Raw genomic sequence first — 15,602 nt, 5'->3', positions numbered from 1 at the left:
TAATGTTAATTTGTTCCATTCATGGCCCCAAGCTACGGACTTAGTCTGCCATATCACTACCTACATGTTTCCTGGTATGTCTGAGACCAACATTAACTAAAACACATCTCTGCAAGCACATTGTGATGCTATTTAGTAGAGGAAATATTTCAAGATCTTGTCATCACTTTGAAGTAACCAGTAGTGGAGTTAAACCTGTCGTCAAGACAGTTTGAAGGCCTAATACTGTTTCTGGCCACATCAGAGAGAATCTGTACCTGGACTTCGAAACTACTTGCCATGGCAAAGAATTTTACATTTATGATTTATGGAGAAATGTAATTTTTCTGCCATGGGGAGGGTCATTATCTCTAAACCAGACTCATCAGGTGTACTTGATGCTGAAAGTAACAAGTGTCAGCCAAAAAATGAAGTGGGAGCAACAGGTAGAAACTCATTTTTCAATCTAATGTGAGCACAGTGCCAGTGTTTTGTGAACTGCCCTAGTTGCCAATTCACCTCCTAATGGAATTCCAATCTTGCACTTAGAAAACAAGTTTTCAGGCCTCCTGTAAGTTCTGGGACCTAAAGACAAATAGAAACTCAAGTGTACCTGTGTCTATTTTAGATCCAGGCAGGTTAGTAAGAAATATCAAGAAAGCTTTTATCTAGGTGACAATTTGAATTTATAATGTTACTGCACTATGTCTAGCAGTGAATAACAGACTCCCTTATGGGTTCTGCCAATAATCCAGGAATTATTTGAGGCTTCCATGTGAACCTTGAAAACTGTTAATTTAATCAGAACTAAGAGAGTGAGAGCATAATCTTTTCCTATTATCTCTGTCAGTGTAACCTGTGAATATCTTAGTATACACTGGAAACTTCTGAAACAAGGTGTCCTCTGACACTATTTATTCTTAAAGTACAGAATGTGCTGATGTTATTTTAGAGATTTCTTCTTACAGGTTTTCTAATGAGGTGCAGCAAATGTGGTGGCAGCCTTAGAAATTCTGAACACAATAGATGTCAGAACAACTTTAGGGAGCAATATCTGCTTTGAATTAATTTCTTAATAACCTGAAACATTGTGTTGAGTGGTGGGCATGTTTCCTCCGGCTGACCATCAGTATGCTTCTGCTGTCTAGGTTGCTCAGCTGTCTGGAAATAAAAGTGCAACTTGTTCTTATGTCTTAGTACTATTCCTTCAGTGATTTCTCAGAGTTGCACGTACGGAAAATATGTAACACTTTCCTGCTCCCCTGCTGTTTCTATCAAGCACACGCACTAGTTACTTTGCTTTTCCCCCATCTTCCCTGTTGAGTGAAAAAATGTGCCTGTGTTACCTTGATACGGAAATTACTTCTTACATAGAGAGATTGGCAATTCCAACTCTGTTCGACCTGGTTTAAGTGGCTGCCAAGTTTTAGACCTACGACTAATGTAGTAACACTGTCCTTTCCTTGTAAAGCTTCAACCATCAGCAACATTTATGATTTAGATGCAATATATGTAGAATTAAAAGGTATGTCTTTAAAGTTGTCAGTGAAATAAATGTGGCTTGCTCTAACCCTAATTTAAATGTATTACTACAGGAAAGTGGGGAAAGACAGATCTGCAGTTAAGTGATTTCATAGATTTTTTTATATTTTATGAATAATGGTTTATTAAAAATTCTATGGAATGATAGTTACATATAATGATTTATGAATACATCACAAAATTCTTGCCTGTGTTCTCCAGAGAGGCAAAAATACAACCTGTGGAAATTTCCTTGGCTTTTTGAATATGTAGACTTTGACTACATAATTTCTGATGGTTTAGACAGTTGCACCCTTGTGGGTCCAGTTGGATCAATTTAAGCAATCATTTGAAGCTGTTCCTGATTGTCTTGCAGCAGAACATAATAATCACTGTCATAGCTGAGATGCCATTAAGGAATTAGATGACTATTTCTGTTCTGTTTCAGTGCAAAGTTAGCTGAAGCCTTGCTGGAAAGACATCTAAACTTAGAGAAGATTCAGGATATTTACATTAGTGAACAGAGAAACAGCTAGAATATTATATTAATTGTTGGGTGCAATAGTTTGTTAAATGCTTCTGGTAGATTAGGAAGAAGAAATTACCAAACTCATAGAACTTCGTCAAAATCATGCTATTTGTTCTTAAGGTTTTTTTTCTTTTGTTTTGGGTGGCAATTTATTACATGTTAACAAATAAGATAGCTTTTAGCCAGTGAGACAATGTTCTGCAGATGGAAGTGCTAGCAGAAACGCTCAGTGATGTTTCTTTTACAAAACTATAAGCAATGCTATGATACACCAAATATATATAATTACCAGCATGCTCAATCCCCTCACAAAATCAGAACCATCTTAACAAGACTCAGGGGACCCTAAGACAGGGGGGACCGAAAAATGTTTCTTCACTTACATCTTACTGTGTAAAGCATCTGTCATCACATTATATAAGGTAAATTTATAATCTTCTTGTGCTTTTGGACTTCTTAATTATGCAAAGATGTTCAAGGTGCCAAAAATTGTTTCTGTTGCTGCATAACTGTCTGGGAAACTGCATTTTCTGTGAGATTCTAAGGGGTCACAGGGATCAGCATTCAGGCTCAATTAATAAAGCTAATTTTTACAGATTATGTGCATTGCATGTAAAAATATAAATCCTTGATTTAGGTAGAATATATCTTCTAGGGTTTACTTTTAGTTTACAGATTTTAACAATGGGTTAACCTACCTGTTGAAAATTGTCAGTTTTTACCTACTACAGCAATACAGACTAATTATCTGATTGATTTTTTGATGGTACTTTAAATCAGGAACAGAAAGGAATATCTCCTTCTTTTCATTTGCTAGTTATGGATTTTCCAGCTACTGAAAACTGACATGTTTTCTTCCTACAGTTTAAAAGGGTGCAGTATATCCTACTACTCTGCCTAGCCACATCATTTTCCAGTAGGATAATATGAAAAGTTGCTCTGTTGAGTGTTGAAGAACATTTAAGAATTCAATAATACTAGGTAAAGTTCGTACATTATTTGGTGGTATTAAAAACCGTATTTACAGAACATAATTGGTGATCTGCTAAGATTTTGACACATATTAACAAATACTGTTCTTTCATTTCTGGTAAATATTTTTGCTAGTATCCTTGCTGTCTTGAGTTAAAAGGAGGCAATTTTACTTAATACAAAGCACAGACAGTACCATCAGGCTTTGTTGTTGTTGTTGCTTTCTCCAAGCAGTGTACCAGCAATAGAAATGCTAGCCAGACAGCCTTATGGAAAGGAATTCATAATAATTTTGTGAAGAGGTTCTGAAATATGTCTTTAGGCATTTTTTTTTTTTTGTAAGAGTCATTGCTATCTCAGTGCATTCTCTCTAGGTTAAAGTGAAATTTCTAAGAACTTTGGCATTCTTATCAAGATTTATATAGTACTCCACAGCAAATCAAGACTTTTAATAATGTAGTAGTTATGGAGGTTTTTTCCTTGGCTGAAATTTGTATACTTAAAAATTTATTGTAACACGCTATCAGAAATATACCAGATTTCACATACAAGTTTTGCTGTGATGCTGACCTTTGAGAGAGACCTGAGTGTACTGGCCTTGCCTAGAACTGTAGAAATCAGTTATTGCTCATTCTTTAATCTCTCTTCTTAATAGCATTTGTCCAAAACCGAGCTTCATTTTTTTCTGTCATCAGTTTTACTAACATCAGCAGCATTAAATTAATGTAACATATCTACCAACTTGTTCTAATTCTTAAAATATAAAGAGAATTGGACCCCAAATCAATTCCAAAGATACATGAATTATGATGAGTACTGGGTTTTATTTTTTTCCTCTTTAATTATCTTGGCTTTTCTTCTGCTCTATCATCATTTTATATAAGCAGAAATTCTCTCCAATCTTAAATGTCCTTCAGCAGTAGAGGAGAAAGATCAGATCTGATGATAGGACTGTTTTGCAGGAAGCTTCCTTATGTCCTGTAAAAGACTTTACTTTCTTAACTGTCTAATGAAAGATATTTCCTCTCCCTGTAAACTTTGTTCATCTCATATAAATTTAGATCATGATATCTCTTAGAAATAGTACTGCTCCCAAGAATAGAATTCAGAGTATCTATCAAAATTTTATACGGATTTTATGTTTTCACAGAACCCAGCCTTTACCCATATTTAATCACTTCTGCTTACAGCACAATAAAAGATAAATTTATAGAACGTGTTTGCGTTTCAGAAAGGAGAAACTGAGGCAGAGGTTTTGCTCTTTTTTTAAAGTTAGCAGGAGAGACCCTTGGTTAAGTCCATTCTCAGTCCACATCACCCATTGACCATGATCTGCACTGCCATTTCAAGAAACAATAGTCTTTAAAGGTATACATAAAAGAATAGCTGGTTAGAGGTTAGGGTTTTATCTGGATTAGAAAAAAGTGATGCAAAGGACTGAAAGAGTAAATCTCAATAGATTACTTTAGCTGCCTGTGTGCAAAGCTCAGTGAAGTGTATCTCAGCTTCTCTGGTATGAAAATCAAGCAGTGAATGTGGTGAAATCTTCTTTCATATGTGTGCAGTCCTTGTTGAGATAAAGAAGTATAGAGCTGTATAAACACTTTATTTATAAATACTTTATTTTCAAAATACCAGGTGATTTTTTTTAATTTTTATGAAAATATTGTAAAGTTTATCCAAGTGTTCTAAAAGGACAGTATAAAGAACATTTTGAGGAAGTCAGAGCACAGCAGTACAGTTACCATTTCTTATTTTTACTGTTAAACTTTTTTTAAGGCAAGAAGGCTATTGTGCATACAGTAAAAATAAATGGATTATGGACACTCTTACTCTACATACTATACCTTAATGGGATGGCACAAGACTACTTTAAAAAAAAAAAATCTATCAAAACCAAGGCCACTGTAACTCCAGGAAAAATCTTGAGGCCTGAAGCATGTAAATATAATGTCTAAAAGGCCAGGAAGAAGTAAAGCTAGTCCTGCTCAAAGTGCAGTCTTCCCATGCAAGAAATGGTGCAACTGCGCTGTCATATGCGCTTGTGTGATTTGTGCTGGAAGAGAGTTACAGCAAACACTTCAGGCTTTCCTTCTCCTGAGTGTCTCTTCGTTGCACTCTGAAGCAGCAGCATGCGTCATGTTCTGTCTCTGAACTTCTTTCCATGTACAGCGTCAATTACTAATAATTTCAACTATTCAGCCAGAACACACATTCAGCAGCTGAATGTCATCACACCCTCTCTGTATACTGCAGTACACTTTATGTAAATAAAACCAAGGTGGTGGGACATCAAGTATCTTGTTTGAATTCACAAGGATTTATTTACATACATAGAAGTAGAATCTAGTTTGCCAACTCCTGATCCTGTCTACAGCTGCTGTGTAGTCATTATTTTCTAAATCTGTACATTTTTGTATTTGCAATTAGATAACATTATGATAGTTACCTTTACACTTGCCTTAGGAAAAGCCATCATGACATTAGCCGTGAAGAAGCAACATGTATGTAAGCAATGCCTTTTCTACACCAGCACCCTAATATAGCAAAGTAATCCAGCTGTATCATAACTGTAAAGCAAGTATATTACCAGTTTTCCAGTGGAAAGGCCCAACTGAAACAGTTCAAGAAGGAAGACTTTATTTGTTTGCATAATACAAAACAATGCTTGCTAAGAAACGTGCATTGGCTTGCTGGTATTAACAGTTCCTTGTCTTTGCTTATGATAGGTGACAAGTTGCCACAGTGGATTTAAGAAACTGTATTTGAAGTGCTGTATTAAATGGGTTTTTTCATCTCAAATCTGAATTCCAAAATATTTCAAAGTTCTTAAAAACTAAGAGATACCATTTAATTGTCTTTCAGACTTCAGCATGATTAGCTGTGGAAAATCAGATCCGTGAGGGGTTTAGAAAAAAATTATTTTTCATAGTTGTTTATTTCTGTCAAATCCATTATGGTATCTAGTTCCTCCAAGCCAGAAAGGAATCAAAGGCCACCTGAAATACTACTACATGTAGATGTCAGATAGTGGAATTAAACAATTTGCTAAATCTCTCCTTTCTTGGCTCTAATTGCTTGCTGGATTTACATGCAGTCAGGGCAACAGGAATTATAAAGGCATTTAATTTTAGATAAGACTACTAATAAATATTTGAAAATAGATATTTATTGCTGAAAGACAGGGCATTATGGCTTAAGCACAGTGCTGATTAATTTATCTGTGTAGTTCCCTGACTGGAGCTTGCTTGTGTCTGACTGGCTCAGAGCACAGGAAGACACGGTGGGACTGGTCTGCCCTTACTTCTGTAGTTTGTGAGCTCCAGTGTGAAAAAAAGCTTATCTATTTTCCTGTGCTATAAGTGGCAAAACTCTTTGGTAAACCTAATTTTAAATTACATTGATTTTCTAAAAAATGCCTCCCTGCTAATCAAAAATTAGTGACTGCCATAAGATAGTTGCTGTTAACTTGTGTAACTAGAGACACTTTGCATATCGGCTCCTGATGAAAAGTGCTTTTCAAATTCAGTTTGTGTTTTTGATTGAAAGTCTTACCCTGTGTTGCTGCTTCTGTGATTAATACTGTTTCTTATATATGCAGTTCTTGCTGTTCAAATTAAAAACAATTTTAAAATACGTATTTTGAATGTGATTGGAATACTAAAATGGCAGTAAAAATTGTATAGCGGTGTCATGGTTAACCCTGGCCGGCAACGAAGCACCATGCAGCCACTTGCTCACTCCCCCTCACCCAGAGCATGACATCATATGGTGTGGAATATCCCTTTGGGGGGTTCAGGTCACCTGTCCTGGCTTCGTCCCCTCCCAGTTTCCCATGCCCCCCCGGCCATCTCACTGGCAGGGCCCCAGAAACCGAATAGTCCTTGATTTAGTATAAACATCACCCAGCAACAACTAAAAACATCAGTGTCCTACCAACATTGCTCTCACATCAGAGCCAAAGCACAGCACTGCACCAGCTACTAAGAAGAAAACTAACTATCCCAGCTGAAACCAGGACAAGCAGGATAATGGAAAGACAAGTAAAAATCATACTACTTCTTCTTCTTCTAAAGTATTAGGAAAAAATATATTGAGATATGTTGTTCATAATGTAAATAAAGAGAGACCAATAAAAGAGAATCCTGAACCAAGGATAAGTATTCATCAGCCTATGAAGTTCATCATCTATTGTTACAAGGTTTTACAAGGAGTTACAGATCTCTCAGTAAAATGTTAGACCTTTCACTATTTTAGCCTTCAGATTATTCCCTCTGAGTGCAGAAGGCTTCAGATCACATCAGTTTCTTAAGACTCTGTATGTGCTTCTGTGGTAAGAAGTTCAGTTTAGTTATTGAAGAGACTTGGGTATTATATTACATTGTTGCCTTCCATAGGAATTTTTGAGTTATCAAAACCAATGACTATTATTTTGTAGACAGCTACTGTTTTCTGCCTGATTTTAACTTTTGAAATTCTAATTTTTGAGGAGTTCCTTATATCTCTTTGTGAAAGGTTTCTGGTTTTTCATGATATATATTTTAGTCTTTTTGTTCTTTCCAGGCTTTTTTTTTTTGGTTTCCAGTAGTGGTCTTGGTTATGTTTTGAAGGATAGTAAGGTGTTCACTTTACTGCTCAGAGACAAATATGCCAATGAAATGCAAAGAAGCCATGTAAACACTCTGATGTTAATTTTGAATCTTGCCAAGGTAGTCTGTTAATGTTTTGGATTTTTTCACCTCTGTGGTCAGTGAAGCTCACTCCCTTAAATTGTGATCTCTTAACCAGTATATAGCAACTCCAGTTAGCTTCACTTGGGGCTGCAGAGCATCTCAGGCTGTAACGAGGTCTCCCGGGACCATTTACTCCACAAATACCGTAGTCATATTTTCTCATTAGTTCCTTTCAGTTGTTACAAACATGATTTTCCAATGTTTTTAGAATTAGACCGAAAACATAAAAGCCGTGTATATGTATAGAAAACACAATGAATTTCTGTTACTCAAAGATCTTTTGTATCTTTTCTCACAGGTAGAAGCTTGCACAGTTTAAATCATTAACCTTAAGCTTTCATTTAAGTCAAAGAACGTAGGTATCAGTTGGGTAAAGAGAAGAAAATTATGGGGCTTTAAATTACTTACTTTCTGATTTTTAAGCTCTTCCATTTTGCATTACATCATGGAAGGTCAGAAACCTTGACTTTTCGAATTCATTGCACAGATTTATCTGTCAGAGCCATCCAGATGATAGTCCTAAATTTGAAGTTACCTATGCCTCAGTCATGCAGTTATGTTACTTTTGAAGAAGAGACTTGTTTGCAGAGAAGCTTTATACCAGTAAATCTTTGTACACTTAAGTAATTTTTCCGGTCCTGTATTCAGACCAGGTGGGAAGAGCAATAAATGCACGTACATATTAGTAGACAGATTTCCATAGTTTCTGTAACCCAGATTGAGAGTTTTAAATGCTGGCATTTTAGCAACATTATAATTGTATCGTTTTGTTCTTGAGATTTGTTTAGCTTTTCAAGTAGGAGGACATTTTTAGAAATTATAACAGTGAGAGACAGTCTTAACTTTGTTAGTCTCTGAACATAGTGAACTTTGGGATGTTGAAATGATGTGTTCAATATCAGTGCTGAGCAAGCTCTAGTTGTCTTACATCTCTGGTCTTGTAAGTATTTGTATTGACAGTAAGTAGTATGGTTCTAGTTATATTCTTAGTTTCTGAAATATTGTTTGATTGGCTTGTTTGTGTGGAATCAATTTCTTATCTTTGCCTTTTGCTTATGATTGCACTGTAAATTTTACAGTGTGTGATATTAATTTCTCTACTGTTAGAATCAAATGCGATAAAACTGAATTGCATATCAGTCTGTCAGAGAAAAGCATTCATAAAATATTGAGTAGATCTAGAGAAAGCTTGGCATAAGAATTTGCTGAATAATATTTTCAAGTTTAATTAATAAGCAGTTTCTTCCTAAAATAAGTATTTTATGTTCTCTGTTTTCATATTTTCATGTATTACATGGTTCTAAATAATACTGATTTATAAAATAAGAAGTGAAGAGATTTTAGCTTTGGGCAGCTCTGATCCAGAGTTGTGTATTATCAAAGCTCTAATTATAGTTTTATTTCTTTATCCTTTGGCCAGTGAACCTTTGTCTCATTTTTGGTAATAAATTACTTTGAGTGTGAAAATTACTTTTCTTCCTGGAAGAATGTTTTTATTTTAATACATTAGGAGGAAAAATATAAAAGAAATATCTGTGTCCCTGTAACTTTCTCTGCTTCCCCGAAATGTTGCATGCCTCTTTGTTATTAAAATTAGTAGGATGAGCTGATAAAAGCCTGTTCAGTAACCGTGGGTTAAGAGATTTAGAAAGATCTCCCTGCCTTGGCACTCTCTTGTTACCATGCCCAAGAGGCATCACATTAGCTACCTGGCACATAGGGGTTGGTCCCCAAGTTTTACAGGGCTCAACTATCTTTTTGCCCACTTCTGTCATTTGCTACTCTTTAAATAATAACTTAGATTCTCTTTATTTACCAGTATAATGCTGATGTGTTTTTAAGGTTAACTTCTTTGTTGTCTATATTCAACAACATTGTAAATACAAAGACTTCCAGAGAGAGATATGGCAATAATCTGATGTAATTTTGATGGATTATTACAAAAGAATTAACATGACTTGATCCTTGCTTTTTAGAAAAGGTTAATTTAATTTTGTTCTTTTAACCTTTTTCTTTGCTGTCATATTTAACAGAGATTAAAAGGTAGAAGTAATAAATACACAAGTACTCTTATTTTTCCTGATGTTGTGAAGAATCAGTTGTTACTAACAATTATGCATTGTGTGACCCTCTACCGTACAGAGGATAATGAGGCCCTATATAGTGTTTCTTCTATGTCTGCAAGTTGATTTACATGGAAATGATCTGTAGAAAGAACAACAGAAATTAAAACTGAAGTTAGATTGAGTTATGCAAGTTATAGAAGGCAGAGAAAAAAACCCCTATAAATTCAATATTTCAACTATATTTAGATTTTTTCTTCTCTAAGCTAGATATGTCATTACCTCATTCTTTTAGATGTTACATGATTGTAATATTTTCAAAAAACAAAAAGAAATGAGGCAGTCAGAGCTATATTTTTTGCCTCTTTTTTTGTTGTTTTGTTTAATAGAAATAGCTAAAGACTGTGAACATTTTCTTTTTCCATTAGGACAACATGAACAGTATTTCATTTAGACTCCAAGATGTCATTAAGAACAGGATTGAAGTCACTCAAGCCACTTGAAAAAGCTTTAACCCTTAGATCTGGCACTATATGGAAGGATTAAAGGATATAAAGGCCACGCTGGCAAGTAGTTTTGTCCTTTGTTCCTGGAATCAAGTGACTGACTGCATCTAAAATTTCTTCTCAAACACTGCATTTCTAGCACTCGTTTATTAGCTAAGAGAGGTCTGTAAATATATGCCAGCATCCTATGGGAGTGGGGACAGAAATTACAACTTCCTTTCTGCACAGTTGAAGTGATTTTGTTTGAAGCCAGAGAATGTCCAACATCCTGAGATTTAAGCATACAAGAATGCTGAAGGATGCACATGCAGATATGTCTATGCCCCAATAATAAAAAATTGACCCTGATTGATTGGAAATTTGCATAACTGAAGTGGTAGGGAAAATTGGGTAGTCTTTTATGTCATCTTGACTGTCTTCTGATATTGTTAGACACTGAGTGCTATATTTGATTTCTCATCAATTAATTGTCTCTCACTAGGCAAAAATTACCAGAATATTTTGAAAACTTGTAGAGTCATTAGATAAAATTTTCAAAATATTTTTCTAGGTTCGGAATTTTTATCCAAAGTAAGAAGTGTCTCATAATTTCAGTACTCTGTTAAATTATATATGTGATAAAAATTAATAAAAGCTTCTTTTAACAGCTGTGTCCATTCACTTTTCATTTCTAGCTTATTTGCTGAAATATCTAATGAACATACTGTCTAATAAAATACAGGTTAATAATTTTCTTTTTATTCATATTACTAATATCAATAAAAATCTCATTATTAGGACATATTTTACTAAATAAGTTTTTTTAAAAATCTTTCTCATGGCCTAGGTGATGTCAATAAGCCAATTAACAAAGGCAAGTATCCTTGTTCAAAATCATGTATTACAGGAACAGAAGTTTTTTTGACATACATAGAATGTGTTTAATGCTCTAAATCTTACCTGATTTTTAGGAAAATAACCTAATGAAAATGTATAATTTTGGGGTTAATTTACATTAAAAAGCATAGTCCTGTTGTAACTTCTAAAAGAGAAATAACTGTCATGCTTGCTGATTTTCTTAGCAGAGAAGTTGCGGGTTTAAACAAATATAGAATCTAGAGGTTAACCCTGTTTTTCTTCCCTGTCAGGGGTTACCATGTTAAATATTCTTTCCTTTCTTTGTATATTCATACAGTAAGGCAACCTCTTCCCAGTAATAAGTGTTGCAAAAGTTTTCTAAATATTATGCTCTCACAATTTTCAAGGGTTGAAAATTTATAATGGTGATAAAGGAATTATGATTAAGGTATTCTGTCAGAGGCATGCTGTTTTAGCAGTAGTAGTGAATTTTTGTTCTAGATTTTAGAAGAAGGAAGCAGGGAGTGGACAAATAGATAGGAAGGGCTATCATTCAGTTATGTTATTGTAAGCTGTAAGATTTAGGTGGTTGCTTTTAAAATCTAAAATTGGCAGCATGAACAGTTAGATTGGGAGATAATCTATTGGTGGTGGTAAGTGGAAGAAAAAGGTCCCTGAGGATGTTGGTATATTTTCCAAAAGCTATGACAAATTCAGCAGTACCTTTTTTGTTGTTGTTGGTTTTAAATTGGCAAGTAATTTAATTTTGTGTACACTAGAAGGGTTGATTTAAGAGGCAGAGTAGATGATCGGGTAATTGATCAGAAAATTAAAGAGGAATATATTGGATCAGAAGAAATTCTTAAGATTTATCCTATAAAATATACGTGTTAAATTGTTTTTATGTGTACAATAGTCATGTTGGCTGATCTAATGAACAGCAGTGCCTTTTACATTAATTGGAATAAAAATATATTTTATGAACTATATTTTTGAAGTGATACACTACAGACAATGCAGTTGCAAACATAACATTAATATAGACTTGATCACAAGTATGTAGTAACCCTGTTTTATTTCATTAATCATTTATTTAATTAATTAATTCATATTAATGTTCTTGCTTACAAGAAGTCAAACAAGATTAACAGAAAAAATCTTAACGTGTTTCATTGCAAATTCATCACAGCTGGGACAAGGCAAACAACTAAGCTCTTCTGATCTGTACAAGCTTCTCTGGCAACATATTGGAACATCAGTGGCATGTAGCATTTCATGATCTGATGCATGCTGACTCCTGCAATAATCGCTGAAGGAATACAAACATGGATTTGAAATTAATTTTCTTATCTTTTGTCCTCATTACAGTGCATTTACAGTTCTTCCCTAGAAGAAGGAACTCAAAGCTTAAATCTTTCAACAGAAGCTTTCCAAAGTTACAGACTAATAAAGAAATGGAAATTCACATTTGTGTTATTCTCCCAAGGACTTGTCTGTATATGTTTCAAGCAACTCACATATTCAAATATTTATCAAAATATTGATATAAAAGCATTCAAGATACAATAATATTTTTTGCCAGTGCATACATGTAGCCATATATATTTTCATTGAACTGTATGGAACAATTTACAAAATGAAAAAATTGAGATACAATACATTAGACTTATGGACTGTGCTTTTGCTATTTGAAAATGATCTTGTGTCTTTTAACAGTGATTTTACTGTGTGTGTCTTCCAGATGTGTGGAGGTGATTGCCAAAGAAGGCCAGAACCTGAGGGAGCTGTATTTAGTGTCCTGTAAGATCACTGACTATGGTATGTAATACAACTACATCTTTTGGTTTTGTGAAGATAGAGCTGTACTAGCTTTGCACAGGGTCTCTTATAAAAAGTGTCTGAAATTTATAGATAAAAATTTTCAAACCCTTTATCAATAAAAATAGGAAATATACAAAAAGTGACATGCCTAAAAATATCTGTGGTTAGATGTATGAAAGTCAGTGTGCATATGTGCTGCAAAGTGTTCCTTATAGAAGTGACGGTTACTGGGCAGACTGGGTGGAGTGGCCTTTGGATTGTCCTGGAAACCAGGAGAGCATTTGAGAGAAAATCAAAATATATATGTGCATTTCTGGATGGTGTAAAAGCAAAACTAAGCAGCTATGAGTGTGGATTGATTACCTATTGTAGGCTGTAAAATTTGAATAAACTTCATGATCCCTTTAAAATGCTGTTATGATAAAATAGGAGCAGCTTATGCATTAGGCTTTCTGGCTGATAGGCCACATAGAGAGGCAAAATTTGTGTCTGGAATAGGAAAGCTTCTGAGCACTTGAGTATGTTTGCGGAGGCTGCTTTATCTTTTTTTGATTTTTTCAAATGAGACACTGACCTCAAGTAAGACACTTATTTCTGCAGTAAAGTCAAATGCTCAAATTTCTCCCACTTAACATGCCTACATTTCAGTAGGCTTTACAAACTGTATCTTTGAGATGTGCGTCACAGGTTTTCAGATTTTTTAGTTTCTCATCCACTCTTTTTTTTTATTTTAACTTTTTACTCCATAGCTTTTATAAAGAATTACTATGTCAAAGTGATAAATTACCTTTGCAGTGGTCACAAACTCATTCTTTTATTTTCCCATTCATATTTTGCACTTCACTGGGGTTTGCAGGGGTGCGTTCAAGGGTACATTGGTCTGCAGAGTTCAGCTTGCCTCACATCCATGGTATTTGAACATGAGCTCACAATACAGCTGTAGGGAGAAACACAAAACACTTGTGGGAGTTTTGGGCATGGCAGAGGAGAGGGAGCATGAGTCTGTAATACTGTTTTCTCTGGTTTGCAGAGATGCGTTGTCCTTCCATGTGGAGAACAGATCTTGCCAAAGTTGAAAATTTACATTTTCTTGGCCTGGATACCACTTGGCCAAGGTGAATTTGTGAAATGGGAACTGTCTGCTGGAAATTCAGGGAGGGGAATTGACTGTAGAACACAAATGGACAATGAAGGTGCTTCTTATCAGTGCTATAGGGTCAAAAGTGCAGGACCTCAGCTGGAAGTGAGACTGTCCATTTGTGTATTGCAGGTCTGTTAGCTGTATTTTTGTCCTTTCTGACTTTGGCAACCCATGTAGAAAGAATTGTCGTAGGAATAATAGGATCTACATCTGAGGATTAATAATTTCTCAAACTGATTTCACCCTTCATTGGCTGCAGGTATTGAGAGGAAAACAGGATTTTTCCCGAAGTAGGGAAACGCACTGAGAAACTGAAGCAAAGAAATGAGGATGGGAAAGGTCTTGCTTATGAAAGAATGGAGGGAGGGGAAGGGAGTGACCATGGCCAGATGAAAACTGGGAAGCGTGTTACACAGAATGAGTAAGTGGAGAACATATGGAGAGCTTAGATGACTAGCTTGGCAACCATAGTCATCCAACCTGAGCTTCTTTTGTCTTCTGTGGACTGAGGCTCACCGATCACTAATGTGTTGGATTCTGCAGTCATTCCACATCATTGCAGTCCATTACTGGGAACTGGAGAACATTTTCAGTTGATAGTGTTGATACTAGGTTTAACTGCTCACTTAATTTTTTTAATATTTATGTTAATAAGGATCAGTAAGACATCCAGCAAAACAGCTGTGATACTGATTTTTGATACATTATTAAGACTAAGTGATTATCATCATAATCTTCAGCATATCTCAGCATGCCAGCCTGACAAATATATTCATCTGTTTCTGATAGCCGAGCTGAAAATGCAAAATAAACTGTAGCAAAGTAGAATTTATAAGCATATTTTATGCTTTGTAAGGAGTCAAAATTTTGTCTTAAAGATTAATAATGTGATAGCAAGTGAATATTAATTAGGTTAGCAGGAGTGTTGCATGGTGGAGTCAGGCTTCGCCATTTTCCTTTCTTCCTTTTTCACTTATTTCCTGATGCTTCATTGGAAGACTTTCCCACATTTGTTTGAGGTGCTGCCAAATTAAAAATGTGAGCTCCTTACAGCGCTGCAAGCTCAGCTTGTAGTTGAACTTCATTGTCAAAGAAGCTGCCTCCTTCTACAACAGGAAAAGAGCAGCCATTCTCTTCCGTAGAGGCTTTTGAAGCCTCTGCACCTTTGTGTTTGTGCCAAGTAGAGGAAATCAGCTGAGAAGCATGTGCCTGAGTTCTTGTGGGATCATTCAGGTGGTCTTGAGTGGTCTTAGAGACTCATAACTTCACATGCATAGTTGTTCAGACTGTGTGAGGCTATGACTGGGTGGAAGCATCCAGATGCATGCAACCATGCTTTTTTGTTTGATAATCCTGAGGGTGAAACACATAATTGTGCTGGCTTTGGAAATTAAAATCTTGACACCAAATTTAAGTAAATTGCAGTAAATAAATAAAATAATTACAGCAAAAAATGTAATTGTTGCCCTGCAACTAATGCTATAGTAAGTATGAGGTAAT

The 15,602-nt window shown here is 35.2% G+C and overlaps 1 protein-coding gene across 4 annotated transcripts in view; it reads left to right on the top strand.

Moving 5' to 3' along the window:
• The window catches only part of FBXL17 (F-box and leucine rich repeat protein 17), a 281,585-nt gene that overhangs the window by 173,041 nt on the left and 92,942 nt on the right, over window positions 1-15,602 (top strand). For 2 of the 4 annotated variants that reach the window (XM_055698556.1, XM_055698555.1), the window contains one exon: window positions 12,882-12,958. In XM_055698556.1, the coding sequence (XP_055554531.1) occupies window positions 12,882-12,958 (77 nt within the window). Of the gene's footprint in view, window positions 1-10,225; window positions 10,333-12,881; window positions 12,959-14,361; window positions 14,524-15,602 lie in introns of those variants that run through there. The other 2 variants (XR_008730168.1, XM_055698557.1) reach the window with 2 other exon arrangements.

The sequence above is a fragment of the Falco cherrug genome, chromosome Z (genome assembly GCF_023634085.1).
Source record: "Falco cherrug isolate bFalChe1 chromosome Z, bFalChe1.pri, whole genome shotgun sequence".
In the NCBI taxonomy this organism is placed as follows: Eukaryota; Metazoa; Chordata; class Aves; order Falconiformes; family Falconidae; genus Falco; species Falco cherrug.
Note: the sequence above shows the minus strand (reverse complement) of the source record. Positions and strands in the feature narration are given on the sequence as shown.